Consider the following 27588-nt stretch of genomic DNA (forward strand, 5'->3'; position numbering starts at 1 on the left):
CTCCCTCGGGTCTGCTCTGTTGTTCAGTTAGGTCATGGCTGATCTGTACTTCAACTCCATTTACCTGTCTTTGCTCCATATCGCTCAATGCTCTTACCTAACACACATCCGTTGATCTCAATCTTGGGAATTTCAATTTCCACAGTCTTTTGGGAGAGCAAGTTCAAGATTTCCACTACCTTTAGCATGAAAAAATGCTTCCTCATTTCATTCCTGAACAGTCTAGCTCTTTTTCCTGAAATGTCGACCTGCTCTTTCTTGGCCTTGAGCTACACCGATCACCTACCCTCCCGCTCCGGTAATCTATGTCCTGTAATCCCTGACATCACTCTTCCCTCCCCGCCCCCCCACCACCACCCCCTCCATACCGTTTATCCAGCCCCTAATGTGTCCTGTAATCTGACATTGCCCCACACCATTTTCCCAGCCCCTAATCTGTGTCCTGTAATCTGACATTCCTTCTCACTGTTGATATAATTTCTCTTGTGTTCATGTTTTTAGACAGAAGCCATCCCAGCGCAGGTCGCTGGGGTACATCCTACCAATGCAAAACATTCATTTGTCTGTTGCCTGTTGCTCTTTGCCTGTTGTCCCCCAGCTAAATCCAAGCCGTTGCATTCCTATAAAACTGCTATTTTACACCCGGGAGCTCTCTATTGTGCCCGGGAACACTTCAAAAGCACTTAATGGGCTGTAAAGTGCTTTGTGACATCGTAAAAGCCACTATATAAATGCAAGTCTGTCTTTCTTAGCCATGAGCAATGTCGCAGAAGGTGAACTAGTTTTGACGCTGCATCAGTGGAAAGTGTGAGGTCATGCACTTTGGCAGAAAAAAATCAAAGAGCAAGTTATTATTTAAATGGAGAAAGATTGCAAAGTGCTGCAGTACAGCAGGACCTGGGGTACTTGTGCATGAAACACAAAAGGATAGTATGCAGGTACAGCAAGTGCAGTTTTGGTTTCCACATTTACGAAAGGATATACTTGCTTTGGAGGCAGTTCAGAGAAGATTCACTAGGTTGATTCCAGAGATGAGGGGGTTGACTTATGAGGAAAGATTGAGTCGGTTGGGCCTCTACTCATTGGAATTCAGAAGAATGAGAGGTGATCTTATCGAAACGTATAAGATTATGAGGGGGCTTGACAAGGTGGATGCAGAGAGGATGTTTCCACTGATGTGGGAGACTAGAACTAAAGACTAGATCTTAGAATAAGGGGCCGCCCATTTAAAACTGAGATGAGGAGAAATTTCTTCTGAGGGTTGTAAATTTGTGGAATTCGCTGCCTCAGAGAGCTGTGGAAGTTGGGATATTGAATAAATTTAAGACCGAAGTAGACAGTGTCTTAAACGATGAGGGGTTATGGGGAGCAGGTATGGAAGTGGAGCTGAGTCCATGATTAGATCAGCTATGATCGTATTGAATGGCTGAGCAGGCTTGAGGGGCTGTATGGCCTACTCCTGTTCCTATTTCTTATGTTATGTTATCATTGTGTTACAGCTGGTGGTTGCAACGACCTGTATGGGAATGAAACATCCAATATTCAGTCAAAGGAAGTTTGACTTCTGTATTGTGGATGAGGCATCTCAGATCAACCAGCTCATCTGCCTGGGCCCCTTATTTGCTGCTGATCGGTTTGTGCTGGTGGGAGATCATCAACAGCTGCCGCCAATAATTCAGAGCTCAGCTGCCAGGTATGTTCTTCAACCAACCTGAATCTGAGCTACATCAGAAGGCCATCTAATCTGTACTTAGTCAGGTTAGATAGACGAGCCACTATCTCACGCAGTGTGGGACCTGTACAAGGTGGACAGGTTACACCTGAACAGAATTCAATGTTCTCACGGGGAGGTTAAGCAGTGCTGTGAGGGGAGGGTTTAAACTAATTTAGCAGCAGGAGGGGAATCAGGATGAAGCATCAGACGAGAAACAAGTTGTGTAGAGGAATGGGAGTGACGAACTGTATTAGAATAAAAAGTAGTTCAGAACGAGGATGGGAGAAATGCAAAGCAGAGGAGGGCGAGTTTGGAGTGCATGTCCGTAACTGCACGGAGCATGACACATGAGATTGGTGAGCTGTAGGCACAAGTTGCTGCATAGGATTATGATATAGTGGCAATAACAGATACCTGGATCAAACAAGGTCAAGAATGGGAACTTAACTGGCTACAATGTATTCAGAAGGAAAATAAGGAGGTGAGGGGTTGGCAGTATGGATCAAAGATACTGTTACAGCCGTGAAAAAGGTTAATGTGCTTGAGTGTTCAAAGATAAATCTATTTGGTTAGAGTTAAGGAGAAGAGGAGCTATTACCGGATATTTACTATAGACCACCAAGTAGTTAGAAGGAGGAGGAGGAGCAAATTTTTGGAAAATGTAAAATATAATTGGCAACTTCATCTGAATATAGACTGGGAAAATAACTCTGGTAAAGGAGAGGAATTCCTGAAGTGTGCACAAGTAAGGGCCATATTTCATGGGCTGCAGTTTGATCGTATGTCTGTTTATTAGAATGTAACCTGTTGTACAACTGATCCCTCTCCTGCTCCAACACGTACACCCGCGCACCAACAAACTGCCCCTAGCTACCCACGCAGTGCAGTGCACGCGCTCAGAGCGTGCACGCACAAACACCGCTCTCAGCGCATGCACACAGCGTCACCTTCCTAATACCTGCCCCCCAACCAAGCCTCGGGCCATCTACCATCAATGGTGTTACTCAGTGCCGAGCCTGCAGCCAACACTTTGCGTAGGCAATTGGGCTTATCGAGGTCTTGGACTCCCTTGCCACTGGACCAAGACCGTGCTCAGCTAAAGCCCGTGTAGTTGCCGATGTGCAGCGGCCACCCCACGTTAAAAGAACTCGCGCACAGGCATCTTCCACTTTGTCAGTATGAAGTTCGGGACCTGGAACGTCTGGACCCTCATGGACAATCCCAACAGCAACAGGCCGGAATGCCGCGCCGCCATTGTTGCCCGGGAACTCGGACGCTTTGACATTGACATCGCCGCCCTAAGCGAGACCCAGCAGGCAGGGGAAGGCCAGTTGAAGGAACATGGTGGAGGTTACACCTTTTTATGGAAAGGGAAACCAGAGGAAGAACGCCACCTTCATGGAGTCAGCTTTGCCGTCAAGAATGAGTTGGTCGACCGCCTCAAAGACTCCTCCTGTGGGGTTGACGAACACCTCATGACTCTTCGTATTACCCTATCCCGGAACCAATGCACCACAGTCACCAATGCGTATGCCCCAACACTCGATGCAACGGATGAGGCTAAAGAGGGTTTTTATTCCAACCTTGAGACATCCTTGTCCCGCGTCCCCACGGGCGACAAATTGATCCTCCTAGGTGATTTTAATGCCAGGGTTGGCAAAGACACAGCCCTCTGGAAGGCTTGATTGGCAGAGAGGGGGTAGGGAAAGCCAACTCCAGCGGTACCCTACTCCTGACAAAATGTCTAGAACATGAACTCCTCATCACCAACACCCTGTTCCGCCAGAGGGACAAATACAAGGCATCATGGCAACACCCTCGCTCCAAACACTGGCATCTGCTTGACTATGTCATCGTCTGAGCCAGGGATCGCAAGGATGTGCGCATCACCCGCGCCATGAGAGGAGTTGACATCCATCATCAACATTAACATTGCCCCAAAGCAGAGGGGACAGCAGAAGCAGTTCCGCAAAAAAGTTAATGCCGGGGCATTTAGAGACCCAGCTAAGAGAGCCCTATACAACCAGTGCCTCTCAGCCAATCTGGCGTGCCTTGATGACCCTGAGATGCTGAATGCCCATAGCGCTTGGTCTGTCTTCCAGGCCTCTATAACCAGTGCCTGTGAAAAGACACTTGGTCACTCAACCAGAAAACATCAGGACTGGTTTGATGAAAATGATCAGGAGATCAAAGAACTAATGGATCACAAGCGCAAAGCATTTCTGAGCCTCAAGCAACAATCCAACTCGGGAGCTACAAAACAACATTACAGACGGCTCAAGGCTCGGGTCCAACAAAAAACCCGGGACCTAAAGAACAGGTGGTGGATGGAGAAAGCACAGGAGATAGAACAGCCACGATATGTGAGGATTCTTCGCTGCAGTCAAGGCCACCTACTGTCCAAAATCCCAAGGCCCCACCCCACTCCTGGCCAAGAACGGGGAAACACTCATCAGGAACACTGAGGCTGTCTGGGCCCGCTGGAAGGAGCACTCTGCCTTTGACTCGAGTGTTCTCGACTCCATCCCGCAGCACGCGACCCGCCACCAACTCAGTGAAACTCCAACGTTGCACGAGGTTGGCAAAGCCATAAAACAGCTCAAGAATAACCAGGCTACGGGTGCGGATGGAATCCCTGCTGAGGCGCTCAAGTATAGCGGAGAGGCGCTGTTGGCGCGGATACATGACCTCATCTCTCTCATCTGGAGGGAGGAGAGCATGCTGGGAGATCTCAGAGATGCAGTGACTGTGACCATTTTTTAAAAAGGGGACAAGTCCGACTGCGGCAACTACAGGGGAATCTCCCTGCTTTCAGTCACTGGGAAAGTTGTCGCTTGAGTTCTCCTCAATCGTCTTCTCCCTGTGGCCGAGGAGCTCCTCCTGGAATCACAATGCAGATTTCGTCCCCGACGGGGCACAACAGACATGATCGTTGCAGCGCGCCAGTTGCAGAAAAAATGCAGGGAGCAGCGCCAGCCCTTATACATGGCCTTTCTCGATCTTACAAAGGCCTTTGACACTGTCTAGCATTAGGCTCTATGGAGCAGTGTCCTCCGTTTTGGATGCCCCCAAAAGTTTGTCAACATCCTTTGCCTGCTTCACGATGACATGCAGGCCGTGATCCTTACCAATGGATCCATTATCCCGGTCCAGACCGGGGTCAAACAGGGCTGCGTCATCGCACCAACCCTCTTCTCAATCTTCCTTGCCGCCATGCTCCACCTCACAGTCAACAAGCTCCCCACTGGAGTAGAATTAAACTACAGAACCAGTGGGAAGCTGTTTAACCTACGCCGCCTCCAGGCCAGGTCCAAGATCACCCCAACCTCTGTCGTTGAGCTGCAGTATGCGGACGACGCCTGCGTCTGTGCACATTCAGAGGCTGAACTCCAGGATAGAGTCAATGTATTCACTGAGGCATATGAAAGCATGGGCCTTACGCTTAACATACGTAAGACAAAGGTCCTCCACCAGCCTGTCACTGCCGCTCAGAACTGCCGTCCAATCATCAAGATCCACGGCGCGGCCCTGGACAACGTGGACCATTTCCCATATCTTGGGAGCCTCTTAAAAACAAAGGCAGACATTGATGCGGAGATTCAACATCGCCTCCAGTGCAGCCTTTGGCCGTCTGAGGAAAAGAGTGTTTGAAGACCAGGCCCTCAAATCTACCACCAAACACATGGTCTACAGGGCTGTAGTAATACCCACCCTCCTGTATGGATCTGAGGCATGGACGTTGTATAGAAGGCACCTCAAGTCGCTGGAGATATATCACCAATGATGTCTTCGCAAGATCCTGCAAATCCCCTGGGAGGACAGGCGCACCAACATCAATGTCCTCGACCTGGCTAACATCCCCAGAATTGAAGCACTGACCACACTTGATCAGCTTCGCTGGGCAGGCCACATATTACGCATGCCAGATACGAGACTCCTTAAGCAAATGCTTTATGTGGAGCTCCTTTATGGTAAACGAGCCAAAGGAGAACAGCGGAAACGTTCTAAGGACACCCTCAAAGCCTCGCTGGTAAAGTGCGACATCACCACTGACACCTGGGAGACCCTGGCCGCAGACCGCCCGAGGTGGAGAAAGTGCATCCGGGAGGGCGTTGAGCTCTTCGAGTCCCAACGCAAAGAACATGAAGAGGCCAAGCGCAGGCAGCAGAAGGAACGCGCGGCAAACCAGCCCCACCGACCCCTTCCCCCGACTAATGTCTGTCCCACCTGTAACAAGGATCTGTGGCTCTCGTATTGGACTGTTCAGCCATCAAAGAACTCACTTTGGGAGTGGAAGCAAGTCTTTCTTGATTCCGAGGGACTGTCTATGATGACAGCGCAGCGCATGGCTCGCAGCACACGTGCACACCGTTCGCGGCAGAGCGACACACACACACACATACCGGTTGCGACGCGCGCTCACAGCCGCCCACGCGCTCATTGCTAATTTAATGCATTCTGTGCCAACAGAGCCTTGGGAATGGATGAGAGTTTGTTTAAGCGTCTGGAGCAGAATTTCGATGCGGTTGTTCAGCTGAATGTTCAGTACAGAATGAACAGGTACTTGCTTTGAATAAAACACATGATTTGTTACAAATGATTTCTACGGTCTCGTAACAATCCTTTATCAATCTCCACAGCACGATTATGTCACTCAGCAACAGGCTAATATATAATGGAAAGCTGGTGTGTGGGTCAGAACAAGTCGCAACTGCTACACTACAGCTACCCAAGTGGGGTGAGCTGGTGGCGCATAGTCTGCTTGATTCTTGGTTGAAAGAAGCTCTGGAGCCAACTAAGCCTGTTTGTTTCCTTAACACTGAAAAGGTGAGATCTTCAATTCTGCAGTGATAATAATCCACAAAGTTTTCTGTTGTATTGTTCTGTGTCTAAACCAATGGCATGTATACTGACCAATTGCTGGAATCTGGGTAAATTAGCAGCACTGATGCTCATAACCCATCCCAGAGCCCCCATTCCTTGACACAGAAAGCTCCTTTCTCCCCCCACCTGACCCAGTCCCTTAGCTTGGAGCCCCTGACACTCGGCGAGGAACCCCTGTCCCTCAGCCCCATCCTGGAGCCGAAGTCCACCATACCCTGTTCCACCTTCCTCATTCCCTATCCCAGAGCCCACGTCCACCATAGCCCGTCCCAGCTCCCTCATTCCCTATCGCGGAGCCCACCTCCCCCATTCCCTATCCCGGAGCTACCCTCCCTATCCAGGGAGAGAGCACTGGGGGAGATTTGATTGTTACTCACGATCTGTGCAGTGCCTTCCATCTGGGGCCTGATATGTTTGCCTTTTTCCCAAGGTACCGGCCCCAGAAACAGACGAACAGTGCGGACTGAGTAACCTGATCGAGGCTGAGCTCGTGTACTGTCTGACATCAATGCTACTAAAGGTAGGTCTGTCTGACTCTGAGGCAACTGTGTGCATCATACTGAACAGTGCCAAGGTGAGTGTTGGAGCGAACAGCACTTGTAGCAAAAAGAGCAGTCGGTGTGATCATCATAAGTTCCAAAAACTTCCGTTACTGTTCCTGGGGAGTAACCTGATACACTGCAGAATGTTTTCTAATCTAGTTTCAGAATTGGTCAAATGGAATCACTTGAGTGAGTGAGGTATTTGAAGTGTCATCATATAATTGAGGCTTGCAGGAGACAGTAGTGTGTGTGTAGTGAGTGAATTGTGTGTGTGTATGTGACTGAGTGTGGGTGCACGCGCATGGTGAGTACATACCAAGGAATTGATAAAATGGGAGAAAATAGAATGAGAGTAAACTAGCAAGAAATATAAAAACAGATCGTAACCACTTTTACAAATATGTAAAAACAAGAGATTAGAGAAAGTAAAAGTATGTCCCTTAGAGGCAGAGACAGGAGAAATTATAATGGGGAATAAGGAAACGGCAAAGATGTTAAACAGGTATTTAGTATCTGTCTTCACGATAGAAGACACGAAGATCATACCAAAAATAGTGGTGAGCCAAGGGTTTAATGAGAGTAAGGAACTTAAATTAATTAATGTTAGTAAAAAAAGTAGTACTGGAGAAATTAATGGAACTAAAAGCCGACAAATCCCCTGGACCTGATGGCCTACAATTTAGGGTTTAAGAGGTAGCTGCGGATAGTGATAGTGATTCGAGAGTGGTCCCTGTGGATTGGAAGGTAGCAAATGTAACCCTGCTATTGAAGAAAGAAAGGAGGGAGAGAGAAAATGGGGAAATTGTAGGTCAGTTAGCTTGACATCAGTCGAAGAGAAAGTGCTAGAATCTATTATTAAGGATGTGATAAGGCACTTGGGGGAAAAAAAATCAAAACATGATTAGACAGAGTCAACACTGTTTTATAAAAGGGAAATCATGTTTGATACATTCTCAAACTCTTAATAGATTTAATGAGCAGGGTAGATAAGGGGGAACCAGTGGATGTAGTATGTTTGGATTTTCAAAAGGCATTCATTAAGGTGCCATACAAGAGATTGTTACACAAGGTTAGGGCTCATGGGATTGGGATAATATATTAGCATTGATTGAGGATTGGTTAACAGACAGAAAACAGTGTAGGAATAAACAGGTCATTATTATGATGAACCTGTATAAAACACTAGTTCGGCCTCAACTGGAGTATTGTGTCCAATTCTGGGCACTGCACTTTAGGAAGGATATGAAGGCCTTAGGGTGCAGAAAAGATTTACGAGAATGATTCCAGAGATGAGGGACTTCAGTTACGTAGATAGACTGGGGAAGCTGAGGTTCTCTTTGGAGCAGAGAAGATTGAGAAGAGATTTGATAGAGGTGTTCAAAATCATGAGGGGTCTGGACAGAGTAGATGGAGAGAAACTGTTCCCATTGGCAGAAGGGTTGAGAACCTGAGGACACAAATTTAAGGTGATTGGCAAAAGAAACAAAGGCGACATGAGAAAAAACTTGTTAACGCAGCGAGTGGTTAGGATCTGGAATGCACTGCCGGAGAGTGGTGGAGACCGATTCAGTCGTGGCTTTCAAAAGGGAGTTGGATAAGTGCCTAAAGGAAAACACTTTGCAGGGCTACGGAGAAAGGGCAGGGGAATGGGACTAGCTGAAGAGAGCCAGCATGGGCTTGATGGGCCGAATGGCCTTCCGTGCTGTAACCAGTCTATGATTTTCAGGATGGCAGGGTGTAACTGGTGGAGTACTGTAAGAATCAGTGCTTGGGCCTCAGCTATTTACAATCTATATCATTGACTTAGATGAGGGGACCGAGTGTAATATATCCAACAGAAAATGCTGGAAATCTCTACAGGTCAGGCAGCATCTGGGGAGAGGAAGCAGAGTTAACGTTTCGGGTTGATGACCCTTCATTTTCTGTTTTATTCCAGATTCCAGCATCCGTGGTATTTTGCTTTTGTAATATATCCAAGTTTGCTGATAAACTAGGTGGGAAAGTAAGCTGTGGGGAGGGCGTGAGGAGGATGTAAAGAGATATAGACCAGTTAAGTGATTGGGCAAGAAGGTGGTAGATGGAGTATAATGTGGGGAAGTGTGAAATTATCCACTTTGGTAGGAAGAATGGAAAAGCGTAATAATTTTTAGAAGGTGTTAGACTAGTAAATGTTGGTGTTCAGAGGGATTTGGGGGTCCTTGCACACAAAGTTAACATGCAGGTACAACAAGTAATTAGGAAGGCAAATGGTATGTTAGCAAAGGGGTTGGCGTATGAGTAAGGAAATCTTACTGCAATTATATAGGGTTTGGTGAAATCACACCTGGAGTACAGTGTTCAGTTTTGGTCTCCTTACCTAAGGAAGAATGGTCTTTCCTTGGAGGAAGTGTAATGAAGATTCACTAGTTTGACTCCTGGGATATGAAAGATGTCCTATGAGGAGAGATTGATTAGAATGGGCCTATATTCTCTGGAGTTTAGAAGAATGAGAGGTGATCTCATTTAAACAGACATGATGGGTTGAAATGGCCTCCTTCCGTGCTGTACATTTCTATGATTCTATGAATTATTAGAGGGCTTGATGGGGAAGATGCTGGGAGGATGTTTCCCCTGGCTGGAAAGTTTAGAACTAGGGGTCATAGTCTCAGGATCAGAGGTCGGCAATTTAGGACTGAGGTGAGGAGAAATTTCTTCACTCAAAGGGTTGTGAATTTTTGGAATTGTCTGCCCCAAAGGGCTGTGAATGCTCAGTCGTTGAGTATATTAAAGACTGAAATCGCTAGATTTTTGGGCACTAAGAGAATCGAGGGAAATGGTGGGAAAGTGGAGTTGATGTAGAAGTTCAGCCATGATACTGAATGGCGGAGCCAGCTCAATAGGCTGTATGGAATACTTCTCCTAATTCTTATGGGTGTGTGTGGGCGGTGAGTGCGTGATGAGGCTTAGACCCACACTAGCTGTGTTGATTTGGTTTTTACAGGACAGTGGGATGGTGTAGCAATTTATTTTAGCTTCCTAAGCTCGTGTGGCTCTGGTGTCACATTTTGTACATCAAACTAAACTGAGTTTGTTCTGGTGGTTACTTAACAGAACCTAGTTAATTTTCTGCGCACTGACTGAACTTTATACTGAAACTTCCTGAAAACAGAAGTTGAATATTTCTCCCACATTCTGCAGGTTGACTCCTTAGGTGACTGCAGTATGATGTACTAAACTACATGGATCAGGAAGGCCCAACGTTTCAACCTCTGGTCTGTTAGCTGCTCCCACCACAATTGATCTTAGTTAATGCCCCTGGGCTAGGAAAAATCATTGAGCCAGAGTCCCTGGTCCTGGCCACTGACCCTTCTGCATGGTGTTCCTGTCCAGATATTGGGTAGAGTGGTCAGAATCCCTGCTCCGTCTTTCGGATGAGACAAAAACCGGGGCCCCATCTGCTCTATTGGGTGAATGTAAAAGATCCCACGGCACTATCCCTCAACCAACACCAATAAAACAGATTATATCTGGTCACATCACATTGCTGTTTGTGGGAGCTTGCTGTGTGCAAATTGGCTGCCGCATTACCTTTTTTTCAAAAGTGACTATACTTCAAAAGTACTTCATTGGCTGTAAAGCGCTTTGGGACGTCCTGAGGTTATGAAAAACAAAGTTTTTTCTTTCCTGACCACTGCCCCTTCTGGATGGTGGTCCTGTCTAGACGTTGGGTAAAGATAGATAACAAATTATCTGTTAGATGGGAGATGGGGACTAAGACTCAGTTAGAACTGTAGCCAATAAATTAGGTGGGAGTAAGGGACTAACATTCAATTAGAACTATAGCCAATAAGTTTGAACATCTCCCTTGGTCTAATCTCCATTAGTCTAATATTCAATATTTAATCTAATACTCTAAATAAAGAACAAAAGAAAGACTTGCATTTATATAGCACTTTTCATGACCACAGGAAGTCCCAAAGCTCTTCACAGCCACTGAAGTACTTTTTGAAGTGTAGTCACTGCTGCAATGTAGGACTCGTGACAGCCAATTTGCACACAGCGAGCTCTCACAGACAGCAAGGAGATAATGACTAGATAATCTGTATTGGTGATGTTGGTTCAGGGATGAATATTGGCCTGGACACGGGGGAGAACTCTCTTCCATCTACCTGAGCGGGCAGATGGAGCTTCGGTTTAATGTCCTGTCACTCAGCACTGCATTGGAGTGTCAGCCTAGATTATGTGCTCAAGTCTCTCGAGAGGGACTTGAACCCACAACCTTCTGATTCAGAAGAGAGAGAGACACAGCTGACGCCTCATACGAATAATAATTTAATACTCTTTCTTTAAATAATTTAATGCGTTTTAAATGATTTAATACTCTATAAATGACCTAATATGCCGATATTCTAAATTACTCAGTTACTTCATTGCTGAAGTTAATTTGATGAAGTGGCAGTAAGTGAGGCAGCTTTCCTAAAGTGGGAAGGAAGCTGTGGCTGATATTTCTGTGGCTGACTGAACCCTTGGTTTGTTTTGTAAACAGGCTGGATGCAGACCCTGTAACATTGGGATTATTGCACCATACAGACAGCAGCTTAAAGCAATCTCAGCCGTGCTGATGAGAGACAAAGCTTTCAATGCTGTTGAGGTGAATACGGTGGACAAGTACCAGGGGAGAGACAAAAGTGTTATCATTGTGTCCTTCGTTAGGAGTAACAGTGAGGGAAAGGTGAGTGAAATGATGCCGGTTACTGTGTTGTATTACAAATCCAACCTGCAGATCTATTGTGTAATCCTGTGAGAGAATGTTGACATCAACCTGGGATAGCTGGGTTGATTTTTAGTATCCATCCAGTCTTAAATCATACCTTTGAAAATCATTCTTAATTGTAACTATTAAATGTGAGCTGAAGGATGCCTTGCTGTTGGTTTGATGTTCTGTCCACCTGGAATGGAAATGTTTCCCACCTTTAAAGAATGCTCCACGATGAGGTGATTCATAATTGCAATTCCTTTGGGATGTGACAGTTGTGGAGATACATTTAAAGCCCAGGTGAATGGTCAGGGCCCACAGAGCAACAATAGGAGAGATGATGAAATGAATCGAGAAGTAATTACTTAGGACTCTGGCCCCAAGTTTCCACATGATTTGCTCCTGATTTTTAGGAGCAACTGGTGTAGAACGGAGTATCTTAGAAATCGGAATTCTCCACATTTAGTTTTCTGCAGTTCTAGTCAGGTAGAACACTTTCACTTTGGAACAAAATTATTTTTTCAAAAGGGGGCGTGTCCGGCCACTGACGCCTGATTTCAAAATTTCCACAGTGAAAACGTACTCCAAACTAACTTAGAATGGAGCAAGTGAAGATTTTTGTACGCTTGAAAAAACCTTGTCTACACTTTAAAAAAAAAAAAAATCAGGTGTAGGTTACAAATTAGGCGTCGGGAACGAGGTGGGGGAGGGGGGGAAGGGAAGTCATTAAACTCTACAATCAATCCTTAGTTATACTTATAAAATATTATACAAATAAATCCAATCTCAATAAAAATTTATAAGCAAAGAAAAGATTAAATAAACCATGTTCTTACCTGTGTGAAAGTGCTTCAGGCAGGCCTTTCAGGCAGCGGTGTGGCGTCAGTGTCTCGACGGCAGCGGCAGGCAGCAAGCAGCCTTCGAGCTGAGCTGCTGTGCTTGGGGCAGGCCTTCATTCCCCGCGAAGATGCAGCACCCAGACGGACTTGAGGCCATTCGGCCATGGGATTGCAGCGGCGTCAGTGGCTGGCCGGGAGCCGAAGAATGAACACAGGACACACGCAGTTGCAGATTTAAAATTCTTTAGGCCGTTCGGCCACGCTTATGGGGCGGCGTCAGTGGCTCGAAGGCAGCCGAAGAATCGGGAGCTGAAGAAAGAACAGCAGCCTTCGAGCTGTGAGGGGGACTGACTGAGGCCATTTGGACAGGGAGAGGCAGCCACATCGACATCTTTATATTTAAATTTGCAGAATGGGTGCTGCATTGTCAACACCACATATCATGCAATGGTTTGCTTCCTCATGCAATAAATTCTTTGTTCTTGGTGGACGTTGATCCATTGCAAAGTTGAATTGGCACTTTTATTTCTCCAAACACACAGTCCTCAATTTGCAGGCACCGGTTCTGCAAGTTTAGCAGTGAAAAGCTGAACTCACTGATTTCAGCAGGTGATTTATTCAGCAGTGCTGCTAAAAACACTCCCTCACACACAGAAATATCAAGAAAATTAAAATACAAGCCTTTGCAGGGGTCCAAGAAACAAATCTTCACTTTTTTTCTGCAGTACTTTTAAAAATGGCCGAGTGCCAATGTTTACTTCAGACTGCGCGAACGCTCCAACGCGCACGCGCAGGGTTGCCAGCACCAAGAAGCCTTATTTCAATTGTACCCGCCCCCTCCTACTTACAAAATCGGCACGAGTGGTAGGCTCCGCCCCCTGTGCGCCGCACCAAGCAGACATCAAGCTCCAAGGAGCTCGAGAATACCGCACTTTTTTTCCGGCGCGAAAAACAGGCGCTCAGCTCTGAGGTGTGCCTTTTTCGCCGCGTGTGGAAACTTGGGGCCTCTGAGTTGAAGCACTGAGGGGAAAGGAAATCTGCAAGAGTTGAGTCACAGTTTTGAGGTCCTGGAAATCAATTGGAACAGAACACAGTTCAGGTACTTGATTTGAACACTGAGGATATGGAAGGAAGAGTGCAGTGAATGCCATGCTTGAAGTATTGAGAAAGAGAGACAAGAAAGAATGAGACGGAGAGATTGCCCCATCAACCAACAAGCTGCTGCTTGTATTCTGTAGTGAGAAGCTGCTGCAAGTGCCAGTGAAGTCATCACAGGTTTGTGCAGCACTATTCAAGCCTTGGACACATGAACAGTGTCGAAAGTTAATATTTCTCCAAAAAAGAGGAAACCAAATTTCTTCAAGGCAGATTTAGTATTGGGAGAGGAAAGAGTGAGGTAAAAAATGTCAATGGACTGAGGAGGACTAAAAGTGGAGGTGTCAACGGTGAGAGCTGGTAGCTACTGGTTAGAATGGAGAGAGGTACTAAAACAGCAACATTTTCATTGCCTGAAAAGGCTGTAGGGGGGATCAGGATATATGATTCAGTCATCGTACTCTGAGCTGGAGACTGAGGGTGCTGAGGCCATTAGCCTAACAGAAGGTGAGGAATCATCAACAGAAGAGTGGATCGGGCTGGACAGCAAGTAGAGGAGGCAGTGTGAACGTGATGTGGCGTTGGTATGGTTTTGCTTTGGATTTCTCTTCAAATCTGAACAAGAAACCAGTTTAATAATTAGAAAATAAAATCCTAAATAAAACACAAACCTGCAATTGCTGGATTTGCTCGTTTCAGCAAACGATGTACCGTGCGGGGTGTCTCCTTAATGAAACTGGACATTGCATCAAATGGGAGATAACTACACTGAACTTTCTTCCTGAACAGCTTGGTGAGTTACTGAAGGACTGGCGAAGACTCAACGTAGCCTTGACTAGACCCAAGCACAAGCTGGTAATGATGGGATGTATGTCGACGCTGTGCCAATATGCTCCTTTAAAAAAATTACTGGATCACTTGAAGACTGAAGAAATGATATCCTTTACAAGCGATAAATAGCAGCGAACCGGTATTAAAGGTAACTGGTTAGCTACCTGGGAACTGAGTTGAAATGCAGCCCAGACTGATGAGATGAAATCCCATGTGTCTGGCTGTAGGGGGCCTTTTTGTGTAATGAGTTGGGTAGTCTCAATCCACTTCCTCTCAATTTATTAGCAATCTCACCCAGACTTCTCATAGAAATTGCTGCTACATGAAATGTAAAATGTCGTGCCTGTGTCATACGTATGAGGTTGTCGCCTTCTCCGCTCTAGTGGAAATATCTCAAGTTTCTCTTTCTGTAGCTACCATTTCCTATCCATGCCACAATCCTGGTGAATCGACACTCTATAGCTTTAATAAACTTTCTATAACTGGGCATCCAAAACTGCACAGTACTCTTCACTGTGGTCTAACTGTTGCCTTGTACAAACCTCTTTGTTCTTTACTTTTTGCCTTGATGTATAAAGCCCAAAGTGCTGCTGGCCTTTTTCTGGCTCTATCTACACTCACATTTTCAACGAGTTATGTATTTGGACCACCCCTTGTTCAACCTCTTCACATTTTTTTCTTTTCGTCGTAAAATGCGTCGCCTTGCACTTTCACTATTAAATGGGACCAGGACACACCTGTATCAACGGGGATACAGTGGGGTGGAGACACAGCTCTCCCATCGAGTGGGGCGGTGCCGCGGGTCGTCGCGCAGGGTGGGGGGGCCACGGGTCGTCGCGCAGGGGGTGGGTGGGGGGGACACCGGGCTCTTCCACCATTAAGCGAGGTAACTTTTTTCACAGCTTGGAGAAGTTATTGCTGTGCTTTCATGTTTTTGTTTAACAAGAACTTTCTGGCTCGAATTACCTCGCCCCCCCCCCCCCCCCAAAAAAAAAGCATTGTCAGCAGTTCCTTCATGAGTAATCTCTGTTGGCTAGGAACCCACCAGGAATGGCTGCAGCTGACTGGTTGCTGTGGGGTGACTGGTGCCCATCTATAAGATTGCACGCCCCAGCCTGAGCGCCCTGCCGACCGCTGACACATCAACAGTCTTCACACATGGAGATTTGGACTTCATGGCTGAGTGATTTAATGGACTTCAATCTCTCCACAATGCAGGTCTATGACAATTGCTTCTTTTCCTTAACCAGCTCTACATCATTAACCTTCCCCCTGCAGTGCACACAATCACTGCTGTGAAGTGAATGCGTTTGTTCTGAATAATGTGTATGTGGTGAGCTACTGCTTGGCAGTGCACCTCCAACAAGAACTTACCTTCATCGCAGCAAAATCTCGATCTACTTCCTGGATAAGCACTGCCGCTCTGATCAGTCTAACCTGTGTCTATCAGTCAGTTGGATCTTTCATCTCCAAAAGACAAGTTCCAAACAATTGACCAGAAGTTCTCACATTGTTGAATCAGTTCTGAAAAGATTTGAGTTCCTTTAACATGCCTTTAGTAATCGAAGACTGTGAAATCACTACAGGGTTATTTAATGTCAACTACGCACAAATTCAAAATTATGTTCCATCTACATCCATTCCACTGCCCGAACTGCATCATAATACTATGTAATATCTCCACACAGTGTTGTATTATTGAGTAATATCCCCCAAACAGCACCGTATTAATGTGTAACATTTCCCCCCCCACCTCTCCCAAACTGTATGGTAACATGGTATAACATCATCCTCTAACCGTATGGTAACACTGTGAAAGACTTGAAACATTTCAGATAACTTGTTGGCTGTTGGTATGATAGGGAATTTTAGTTTTTAATGTAGTTATTACACGATGTCTGGTGCACTGGAGTGGGGTGGGGGGAAGACACTGGTGTGTAATGTACGATTGATGAGATTTCCTAAACCAGTTTTGAACTAATTACCATTTGAGGAATGTCTGTTCAGTACCATACCTGGTGACTTACCAATTTTAATACAAGTTGACCCTGGAGCTGCACTCTAATATGTATAAATTCAATAAAAAGTTAAAAAAATTAACTGAATTTTTCAGTTTCAAATCAGTATAGTCCTCTCATTCTGTTCTGCAAAGAGAATTCCTTGGAAGGGAACAGGGTGTATACAGTATGTGGGAAGTCTGATTACTCGTCAGGAACAGAGCTCCCTTCAAAGAGCTTCTCTCCATTTTGACCACAAACTCTTGTGTTATCCCTGTCTACTTCAGATTAGTTGAAGTCCCCAGTTATTAATGCTCTGTTACTGCTGGAGATCTCATGGTGTCTTGCCTATATTTGGTGCGCTGAAAATAGTAGCAAACCCCAACTAATTCTTACTTCTCTAGTGGTGGGAGTCATACCTAGCACAAAGGAAGATGGTTGTGGTTCATCTTAGCTCCAGGACAAAGCTTCATCAATGATAATCTCTCCATCATAAGGTTAGAAGTGAGGCTGTTCGCTGATTGTAGTGTCCAGTTCCATTTGCAATTCCTCAGATAATGAAGCAGTCCATGCCCACATGCAATGACCTGGATAGCATCCAGGTTTTGGCTGATAAATGACGAGTAGCATTTGCGTCGCACAAGTGCCAGGCAATGACCAACTCCAACAAGAAGCCAAAGCATCTCCCTTTGACATTCAATGGCATTAACATTGGCGAATCCCCCACCATCGACATCCTGGGGGTCACCATTGACTAAAAATTCAACTGGAACAGCCATATAAATGCAGTGGCTACTAGAGCAGGTCAGAAGTTGGGTATTCTGTGGCAAGTGGCTCACCTGACTCCCTTTCCACCACTTTGAAGGCACAAGGCAGGACTGTAATGGAATACTCTCTGCTTGTCTAGCTGAGTGTAGCTCCAACAGCACTCAAGAAGCTTGACACTATCCAGGACGAAGTAGACCACTTGATCGGCACCCCATCCACCAGATTAAACATCCACTCCTTGCACCATTGGCGCACCATGGCTGCAATGTGTACTATCTACAGGGAGCACTGTTGTAACAAAGCTGCTTCAGCAGCACCTTCCAAAACTCATGACCTCTCACCTCGAGGGACAAGGGCAGCAGGTGCATGTAAACTCTCCAACCCATATTCACGACCACCCCCTCGACCTTGTCTTCTCTCGTGGTCTCGCTACTCCCATCGTGTCAATCGCCGATAAGGCCATCGCTGACCACCTCCTCGTATCACTCTCCACCCACAACCCCTTCCATCCACCTTATCTTACCCCAACCCTACCTCCTCCTGTGTCCATCCCTTGAAAAAAACTCTCCCAAATCTCTTCAACTGCACATGAACTCCCAACTCTCCAGCCTTTGACCCTCCATTCACCATGACATTTCTGCAACTACCGCTCTGCTTAATCACACCCTCACCACCACCTTTGATGCCCTAGTCCCTATTAAAACAATTACTCTCTCTCGCCCTGACCATTCCCCTTAGTACAGCCCTCATCTTCGCTCCCTCAAGTCCAAGGGACGCAGACTTGAACGGATATGGCGGACAAATGATTTAGCCATTCACCGCCAGATCTGGCTGGACCATATAAAGCACTATCGAGTCCTGCACTCGTCTGCCAAAATAGCTCACTATTTCAGAATCATTCTGGAATGCAAAGATAAACCCCGGCTTCTATTCTCTACTGCTAACCGTCTTCTTAAACACCTCTCCCCAGTGTCCACCCTCGCCTCCGACAAGTATGAGGAGCTCATGGACATCTTTGTCTCTAAGATTGAGACCATCCGTTCGGCCGCCTCTTCCCTTCCTTTCCGTAGCCCACCAGGCCAAACTTCCTCGAAGCATTCACCCTACCCTAGCCCTGACCTCGCATCTTCAGTTTCTCTCCGATCTCCCCTCATGACCTCCGAGTTCATCTTGTCCATGGGGACCCACTTCCTGCTCCCTTGACCCTATTCCCACCAGACTGCTGACCACCCAACTTCCTTTTCTGACTCTCGTGTTAGCTGACATTGTTAACGGTTCTCTCTTCAGGTACTGGTTCCCTCTCCCTCAAATCTGCCCTTAATATCCCTCTCCTCGAACAAACACCCCTTGACCCCACCGTCCTTGGAAACAACTGCCCCATCTCCAGCCTTCCTTTCCTCTCCAAAGTCCTTGAACGTGTTGTCGTCTCCCAAATCTGTGCCCATCTTTCCCGCAACTCCATGTTTGAATCCCTCCAATCCGGTTTCTGTGCCTGACACGAAACGGCTCTCATCAAAGTCACAAATGGCATCCTTTGTTATAGACAAAAGCAAACTATCCCTCCTCGTCCTCCTTGAATTGTCTGCAAGCCTTGACACGGTTGACCACTCTATCCTTCTCTAATGCCTCTCCACCGTCGTCTAGCTGGGTGGGACTGTACTCGCCTGGTTCCATTCTTATCTAATCGTAGCCAGATGCTTCTCTTCTCACTCCCGCATCCTTACCTCTGTCTATCCTTGGCCCCCTCCTATTTCTCATCTATATGTTGCCCCTTGGCGACATCATCAGAAAACACAGTCAGTTTCCACATGTACGTTGATGACACCCAGCTCTACCTCACTACCACTTCTTTCGATCCCTCCACAGTCTCTAAATTGTCAGACTGCTTGTCGAAATCCAGTTGTGGATGAGCAAAAATGTTCCAATTGAATATTGAGAAGACTGAAGCCATTGTTTTTGGTCCCCAGCACAAACTCTGTTCCCTAGCCACTGATTCCATCCCTCTCCCCAACTTCTGTCTGAGGCTGAACTACACTGTTCGCAGCCTTGGTGTCGTATTTAAGCCTGACATTAGCTTTCAACCACATATCCGCAGCATAACTAAGACCGCCTATTTCCACCTCCGTAATATCACCCGTGTCCGCTCTCGCCTCAACTCATCCGCTGCTGAAACCCTCATCCATACCTTTGTTACCTCTAGACTTGACTATTCCAAGGCATTCCTGACTGGCCTCCTAGATTCTACCTTACGTAAACTTGAAGTGATCCAAAACTCGGCTGCTCGTGTCCTAACTCGCATCAAGTCCTGCTCACCCATCACCCCTGTGCTCGCTGACCTACAATGCCTCGATTTCAAAATTTTCATCCTTGTTTTCCATTCCCTCCATGGCCTTGCCCCTCCCTATTTCTCTAATCTCTTTCGGCCTCACAACCGCCCCTCTCCCCCTCCCCCCCCACCCCACACACCACTCCCGAGATATCTGCACTCGTCTAATTCTGCCCCCTGAGCATCCCTGATTATAATCGCATAACTGTTGGTAGGCGGCCTTCTGTTGCCTCGGCCCTAAGCTCTAGAATTCCCTGCCTAAACCTCTAACTCCTTCCTCCTTTAAGACACTCCTTAAACCTACCTCTTTGACTAAGCTTTTGGTCACCTGCCCTAATTTCTCCTTGTGTGGCTCGGTGTCAAATATTTTGTCTCAGAATACTCGTGTGAAGCGCCTTGGGACATTTCACTACATTAAAGGCGTTACATAAAAACATGGTGTTGTATCACCTCCAAGTCACACACCATTTTGACTTGGAAATATATCGCTGTTCCTTCTTTATCGCTGGGTCAAAATCCTGGAACTCCCTGCCTAATAGCATTGTGGGAATACTTTCCCTACACGGACTGCAGCGGTTGAAGACAACTGTTTAGGGCAACCAAGGATAGGCAATAAATGCCTTGCCAGTGACACCCACATTCTAAAAATGGAAAAAAAACTTGAAACTTAGTGCACTGTCAATAAACATTTCCTTTCTGCGGTAATTGAGTCTTTAATGTGGCCATCATTTTTTCCTTTTTATCTTTTAAAAGTATACCTGGGGCAATAAAAAAGCTAAATAGTGTGGATGCTGGAAATCTGAAATAAATACTGGAAATGCTCTGTAGGTCAGACAGCAGCTGTGGAGGGGGAAACAGAGTTAATGTTTGAGGTCGATGATGAAAGATGACAGAGGTCGGACTGGGAGTGGAGCGTACGTACAATTAAAGTATTAAGCAACCGGAAACTCTGTCACGCTTGTGGACTGAACCAAGGTGTTCAAAGTGATCACCCAATCTGCATTTGGTCTCCCAAATGTAGAGGAAATGCATTGTGAGCAGTGAATAAAATGTACCAAGTTGGAAGAACTTCAAGTAAACAGCTGTTTCACCTTGAATGCGTGGGGCCCTGGGTGGTTTAAAGGGAGGTGTGAAAGGGCAGGTGTTGCATCTTCTATGCTTTCATGAAAAGGGGAGCAACTGCTGGAGGTGATGGAAGAGTGGACCATGGTGTCGCAGAGGAAACGGTCCCTTTGGAATGCCGAAAGGGGTGGGGAAGATGTGTTTCGAGATGGTGGAAATGGTGGAGGATGATCTGTTGATTGCAGAAGCTGATGGGGTGGAAAGTGAGGTCAAGGGGAATCCTATTGTGATTCTGGGAGAGAGGTGAAGGGTTGAATGCAGGAAATGGGATGGACACGGTTGAGAGTACTCTCAACCATGGCTGAGGGGAATCCTCAGCAGAGGAGTAATAAAGACATTTCAGAAGCTGTGTGTGGAAAGTACCATGATAGGATACCCATTGTCCTCACCTTCCACCCCACCAGTCTTTGCATTCAACAGATCATCCTCTGCCATTTCTGCCACCTCCAGCGTGATACGACCACCAAACGCATCTTCCATTCCCCTTTCAGCATTCCGAAGAGACCATTCATTCCGTGACACCCTGGTCCACTCTTAGTGGAGTGGAGAAGGTCCCCTATATACGGCCAGTGGGGTGGTCCATACCCCTGGGGCCTACCTGCAATATTCCTGAGCCATAAAATGCTTCTCTTTGCCAGATTTTCCATATAATCCTCTCCTTCTGTAACTACTTACACCTTTAGACCTAACGTTTGTTTTTTTACTTGTTCCATCACTAGTCTCTTTTGCCTTGCACCATCATCCCTTTTGTCATTGTCACTGTTGCCTTATATCCTATCGAGGATCTTTCCTTTTGTTCCTTGCTGCCCCCTCTTTCCTGGCTCTGTACTTGCTTCTGATGAAAGGTCGTCAACCTGAAACATTAACTTTAGTTCCAAGCTTGTCATGTCCCTCCATTCCAGTATGTGTGCCTCATTCCCTGACTTTGATTCTGCTTTCCACATTCACATATATAAACACTCCAAACCTGACCCACTTGGAATTCTCAATACCTTCACTTTCTGTCTTTAAAACCTCCCTCCTATCTGCCTTGAGGTATGTCTTCCCATACTGCTCTTAACTTTATCCCGTCACTATACTTTTACCCTCCCCTGTTGAATACTGGAATTTTAGTCTACCTCTATAGCGGCCCAGGAACAGGGCATCTCGTGGCGTGCCCATTAGACTTTTACCTTCAGCTCGTATTTTTTTGCGCTACAAATTACTGGAAATGCAAGGTGATAATGGCATGGTGAGGGCATCAGGGACCGACAGTCTATCTTAATCAATGAGATTTAAGGATAGAGAAGAAGCAGAGGATTGACGGAGAAGGAAATAGGGTGAATTAGAGTCAAATCAGGTGCAGAAAGAGAGAGGGAAAGAGAACAGAAAAGTAAGAAAAGCAGGAATGAGATGCCACAGTTTCAACTGTTCCCGTCACGGGCTGGAGAGGTTGAGTGGCATTGCAGGAACATTAACCTCATCATTAAAAGGGTCCTTAAGCTATTAAGCACTAGCCTTAACTTCCTGCAGCAAGTTTATATTCATAAGCGATGTCATTTATTTTCACTGGGAAAGGGCTTATTAGAAATTCACAACAAGGCTTTTGGAAAAGTAGGTCATGCAATACAAATGTTATGTTTTGAGGTTATTGGGGTAGTGGATGAAGAAAATTTGGTAGACTTGTCTCTACATGGATTTTCAGAAAGCCTTTGATAAGGTACCTCACACTAGGTTACTTCACAAGGTGGAATTTTGTGGTATCAGTAAAAATGTGAAGCACTGGATTAGAAATTGGCTTCAAGCTTGCAGCCAAAAAGTTGTAGTTAACGGATGTGGTTGAGCTTGGAGACATGTTACTTATGATGTCCCCCATGGATCAGTTCTAGGGCTGCTACTCTTCATGGTCTTTATTACTGGGTGTGTTGGGAGTATGATCAGTATATTTGCAGATGAAACCAAAACCTGCAAGATTTAGATAAATGTATCATGCATGTTGGTTGGGCTAATACAGAATACACATCATTGGCAGGGAACAATACTGAAAGAAGTTGAGAGATAAAAAGATCTTGACCAGTGTAGAAAAACTAGCCAAAGCTAACATGGTATTGGGTTGCATTAATAGATCCATTCAGTATAAATTAAAGAACGGTATTTTGACATTATGCAGGTTGCTGGTCAGAGCGCAGCTTTTGGTCCCCTCAAGTGGTGGGTGATATAGTGGCCTTGGATAAAGGTCCAGAGGAAGAGCTACAAGAATGATTCCCAGCTACTCCAATAGATCTTGGTCTATTTACTTTAGAGCAGCATAGACTTGGAGGTAACCCGATAGAGGTCTATAAAATACTTAAAGGCTGAATAGCCTTCCTATTGAGAGATTATTGAAGTTTAACAGATTATGGAGGACCAAAGGACACGAGTTTTGACTTGACTTGAATACATTCAATGAGCTAGCCTCAACTGCTTCCTTGGGCAGAAAATTCCACAGATTCACAACCCTCTGGGAGAAGAAATTCCTTCTCAACTCAGTTTTAAATTGGCTCCCCCGTATTTTGAGGCTGTGCCCCCTAGTTCTAGTCTCCCCGACCAGTGGAAACAACCTCTCTGCCTCTATCTTGTCTATCCCTTTCATTATTTTAAATGTTTCTATAAGATCACCCCTCATCCTTCTGAACACCCAACGAGTAAAGACCCAGTCTACTCAATCTATCATCATAAGGTAACCCCCTCATCTCCGGAATCAGCCTAGTGAATCGTTTCTGTACCCCCTCCAAAGCTAGTATATCCTTCCTTAAGTAAGGTGACCAAAACTGCACGCAGTACTCCAGGTGCGGCCTCACCAATACCCTGTACAGTTGCAGCAGGACCTCCCTGCTTTTGTACTCCATCCCTCTCGCAATGAAGGCCAACATTCCATTCGCCTTCCTGATTATCTGCTGCACCTGCAAACTAACTTTTTGGGATTCATGCACAAGGACCCCCAGGTCCCTCTGCACCGCAACATTTTGTAATTTCTCCCCATTCAAATAATATTCCCTTTTACTGTTTTTTTTCCCCAAGGTGGATGACCTCACATTTTCCGACATTGTATTCCATCTGCCAAACCTTAGCACATTCGCTTAACCTATCTAAATCTCTTTGCAGCCTCTCTGTGTCCTCTACACAACCTGCTTTCCCACTAATCTTTGTGTCATCTGCAAATTTTGTTACACTATCTCCGTCCCCTCTTCCAGGTCATCTATGTATATTGTAAACAGTTGTGGTCCCAGCACTGATCCCTGTGGCACACCACTAACCACTGATTTCCAACCCAAAAAGGACCCATTTATCACTTCTCTCTGCTTTCTGTTAGCCAGCCAATTCTCTATCCATGCTAATACATTTCCTCTGACCCCGCGTACCTTTATCTTCTGCAGTAACCTTTTGTGTGGCACCTTATCGAATGCCTTTTGGAAATCTAAATACACCACATCCATCGGTACACCTCTATCCACCATGCTCGTTATATCCTCAAAGAATTCCAGTAAATTAGTTAAACATGATTTCCCCTTCATGAATCCATGTTGCGTCTGCTTGATTGCACTATTCCTGTCGCGATGTCCCGCTATTTCTTCCTTAATGATAGTTTCAAGCATTTTCCCCACTACAGATGTTAAACTAATCGGCCTATAGTTACCTGCCTTTTGTCTGCCCCCTTTTTTAAACAGAGGCGTTACATTAGCTGCTTTCCAATCCGATGGTACCTCCCCAGAGTCCAGAGAATGTTGGTAGATTATAACGAATGCATCTGCTATAACTTCCGCCATCTCTTTATACCCTGGGATGCATTTCATCAGGACCAGGGGACTTGTCTACCTTGAGTCCCATTAGCCTGTCCAGCACTACCCCCCCTAGTGATAGTGATTGTCTTCAGGACCTCCCTTCCCACAGTCCCGTGACCAGCAATTTTTGGCATGGTTTTTGTGTCTTCCACTGTGAAGACCGAAGCAAAATAATTGTTTAAGGTCTCAGCCATTTCCACATTTCCCATTATTAAATCCCCCTTCTCATCTTCCAAGGGACCAACATTTACTTTAGTCACTCTTTTCCGTTTTATATATCGGTAAAAGCTTTTACTATCTGTTTTTATGTTTTGTGCAAGTTTACTTTCATAATCTATCTTTCCTTTCTTTATTGCTTTTTTAGTCATTCTTTGCTGTCGTTTAAAATTTTCCCAATCTTCTATTTTCCCACTAACCGTGGCCACCTTATACGCATTGGTTTTTAATTTGATATTCTCCTTTATTTCCTTGGTTATCCACGGCTGGTTATCCCTTCTCTTACCGCCCTTCTTTTTCACTGGAATATATTTTTGTTGAGCACTATGAAAGAGCTCCTTAAAAGTCCTCCACTGTTCCTCAATTGTGCCACCGTTTAGTCTGTGTTTCCAGTCTACTTTCGCCAACTCTGCCCTCATCCCACTGTAGTTCCCTTTGTTTAAGCATAGTACGCTCGTTTGAGACACTACTTCCTCACCCTCAATCTGTATTACAAATTCAACCATACTGTGATCACTCATTCCGAGAGGATCTTTTACTAGGAGATCGTTTATTATTCCTGTCTCATTATACAGGACCAGATCTAAGATAGCTTGCTCCCTTGTAGGTTCTGTAACATACTTTCTAAGAAACAATCCCGTATGCATTCTATGAATTCCTCCTCAAAGCTACCCTGTGCGATTTGATTTGACCAATCGATATGTAGGTTAAAATCCCCCATGATTACTGCCGTTCCTTTTTCACATGCCTCCATTATTCCCTTGATTATTGTCCGCCCCACCGTGAAGTTATTATTTGGGGGCCTATAAACTACGCCCACCAGTGACTTTTTCCCCTTACTATCTTGAATCTCCACCCACAATGATTCAACATTTTGTTCATTGGTGCCAATATCGTCTCTCACAACTGCCCTGATATCATCCTTTGTTAACAGAGTTACCCCACCTCCTTTCCCTTCTTGTCTATCTTTCTGAATTGTCAGATAGCCCTGTATGTTTAATTCCCAGTCTTGGCCACCCTGCAACCACGTTTCTGTGATGGCCACCAAATCATACCCATTTGTAATGATTTGTGCTGTCAACTCATTTACTTTATTTCGAATGCTGCGTGCGTTTAGGTAGAGTGTTTTAATACTAGTTTTTAAACCATGATTTTTAGTTTTGACCCCTCCTGCAGCCCCTTTATATTCATACATATTATCCCTTCCTATCACCTTGTGGTTTGCAAGAAAGGTAACTTCGATGGTATGAGACATGAATTGGCTAGAATAGACTAGCGAATGATACTTAAAGGGTAAATAGGCAATGGCAGATATTTAAAGATCACATGGATGAACTTCAACAATTGTCCATCCCTGTCTGGCGTAAAAATAAAACTGGAAAGGTGGCTCAACCATGGCTAACAAGGGAAATTAGGGATCGTGTTAAATCCAAGGAAGAGGCATATAAATTGGCCAGAAAAAGCAGCAAACCTGAGGACTGGGAGAAATTTAGAATTCAGCAGAGGAGGACAAAGGGTTTAATTAGGAGGGGGAAAATAGAGTATGAGAGTAAGCTTGCAGGGAACATATAAACTGACTGTAAAAGCGTCTATAGATAAGTGAAGAGATAAAGATTAGGGAAGACAAATGTAGGTCCCTTGCAGTCAGAATCAGATGCATTTATAATGGGGAATAAAGAAGTGGCAGACCAATTGAACAAATACTTTGGTTCTGTCTTCACTAATGAAGGCACAAATAATCTTCCGGAAATACTAGGGGACCGAGGTTCTAGCGAGAAGGAGGAACTGAAGGAAATCCTTATTAGTCAGGAAACTGTGTTAGGGAAATTGATGGGATTGAAGGCCGATAAATCCCCAGGGCCTGATAGTCTGCATCCCAGAGTACTTAAGGAAGTGGCCCTAGAAATAGTGGATGCATTGGTGGTCATTTTCCAACATTCTATAGACTCTGGATCAGTTCCTATGGACTGGAGGGTAGCTAATGTAACCCCGCTTTTTAAAAAAGGGAGAGAAAACGGAATTATAGACCAGTTAGCCTGACATCGGTAGTGGGGAAAATAATGGAATCAATTATTAAAGATCTAATAGCAGCGCATTTGAAAAGCAGTGACAGGATCAGTCCAAGTCAGCATGGATTTATGAAAGGGAAATCATGCTTGATAAACCTAGAATTTTTTGAGGATGTAACTAATAGAGTGGACAAGGGAGAACCAGTGGATGTGGTGTATTTGGACTTTGAAAAGGCTTTTGACAAGGTCCCACTCAAGAGATTAGTGTGCAAAATTAAAGCACATGGCATTGGGGGTAATGTATTGACGTGGATAGAGAACTAGTTGGCAGACAGGAAGCAAAGAAGGAATATTCGGGTCCTTTTCAGAATGGCAGGCAATGACTCGTGGGGTATCGCAAGGTTCATTGCTGGGACCCCAGCTATTTACAATATACATGAATGATTTAGACGAAGGAATTGAATGTAATATCTCCAAGTTTGCAGAAGACACTAAGCTGGGTGGCAGTGTGAGCTGTGAGGAGGATGCTAAGTGGCTACAGGGTGACTTAGACAGGTTAGGCGAGTGAGCAAATGCATAGCAGATGCAGTATAATGTAGATAAATGTGAAGCTATCCACTTTGGTGGCAAAAACAGGAAGGCAGAATATTATCTGAATGGTGACAGATTAGGAAAAGGGGAGGTGCAATGATACCTGGGTGTTATGGTAC

At 45.4% G+C, this 27588-nt stretch overlaps 1 protein-coding gene across 2 annotated transcripts in view; it reads left to right on the forward strand.

Annotated features, from left to right (window-relative positions):
- dna2 (DNA replication helicase/nuclease 2) overlaps positions 1-16740 on the forward strand; it is a 123546-nt gene extending 106806 nt beyond the window's left edge. For both annotated transcript variants that reach the window (XM_070876291.1, XM_070876292.1), the window contains 7 exons: positions 1500-1693; positions 6185-6274; positions 6355-6541; positions 7029-7118; positions 11666-11851; positions 14599-14745; positions 15897-16740. In XM_070876291.1, coding sequence (XP_070732392.1) covers positions 1500-1693; positions 6185-6274; positions 6355-6541; positions 7029-7118; positions 11666-11851; positions 14599-14745; positions 15897-15944 — 942 coding nt within the window. In that variant the 3' untranslated portion in view covers positions 15945-16740. The remainder of the gene's footprint in view (positions 1-1499; positions 1694-6184; positions 6275-6354; positions 6542-7028; positions 7119-11665; positions 11852-14598; positions 14746-15896) is intronic.
- The last annotated feature ends 10848 nt before the right edge of the window (positions 16741-27588 follow it).

Source organism: Pristiophorus japonicus, chromosome 3 (assembly GCF_044704955.1).
Source record: "Pristiophorus japonicus isolate sPriJap1 chromosome 3, sPriJap1.hap1, whole genome shotgun sequence".
Classification (NCBI taxonomy): Eukaryota; Metazoa; Chordata; class Chondrichthyes; family Pristiophoridae; genus Pristiophorus; species Pristiophorus japonicus.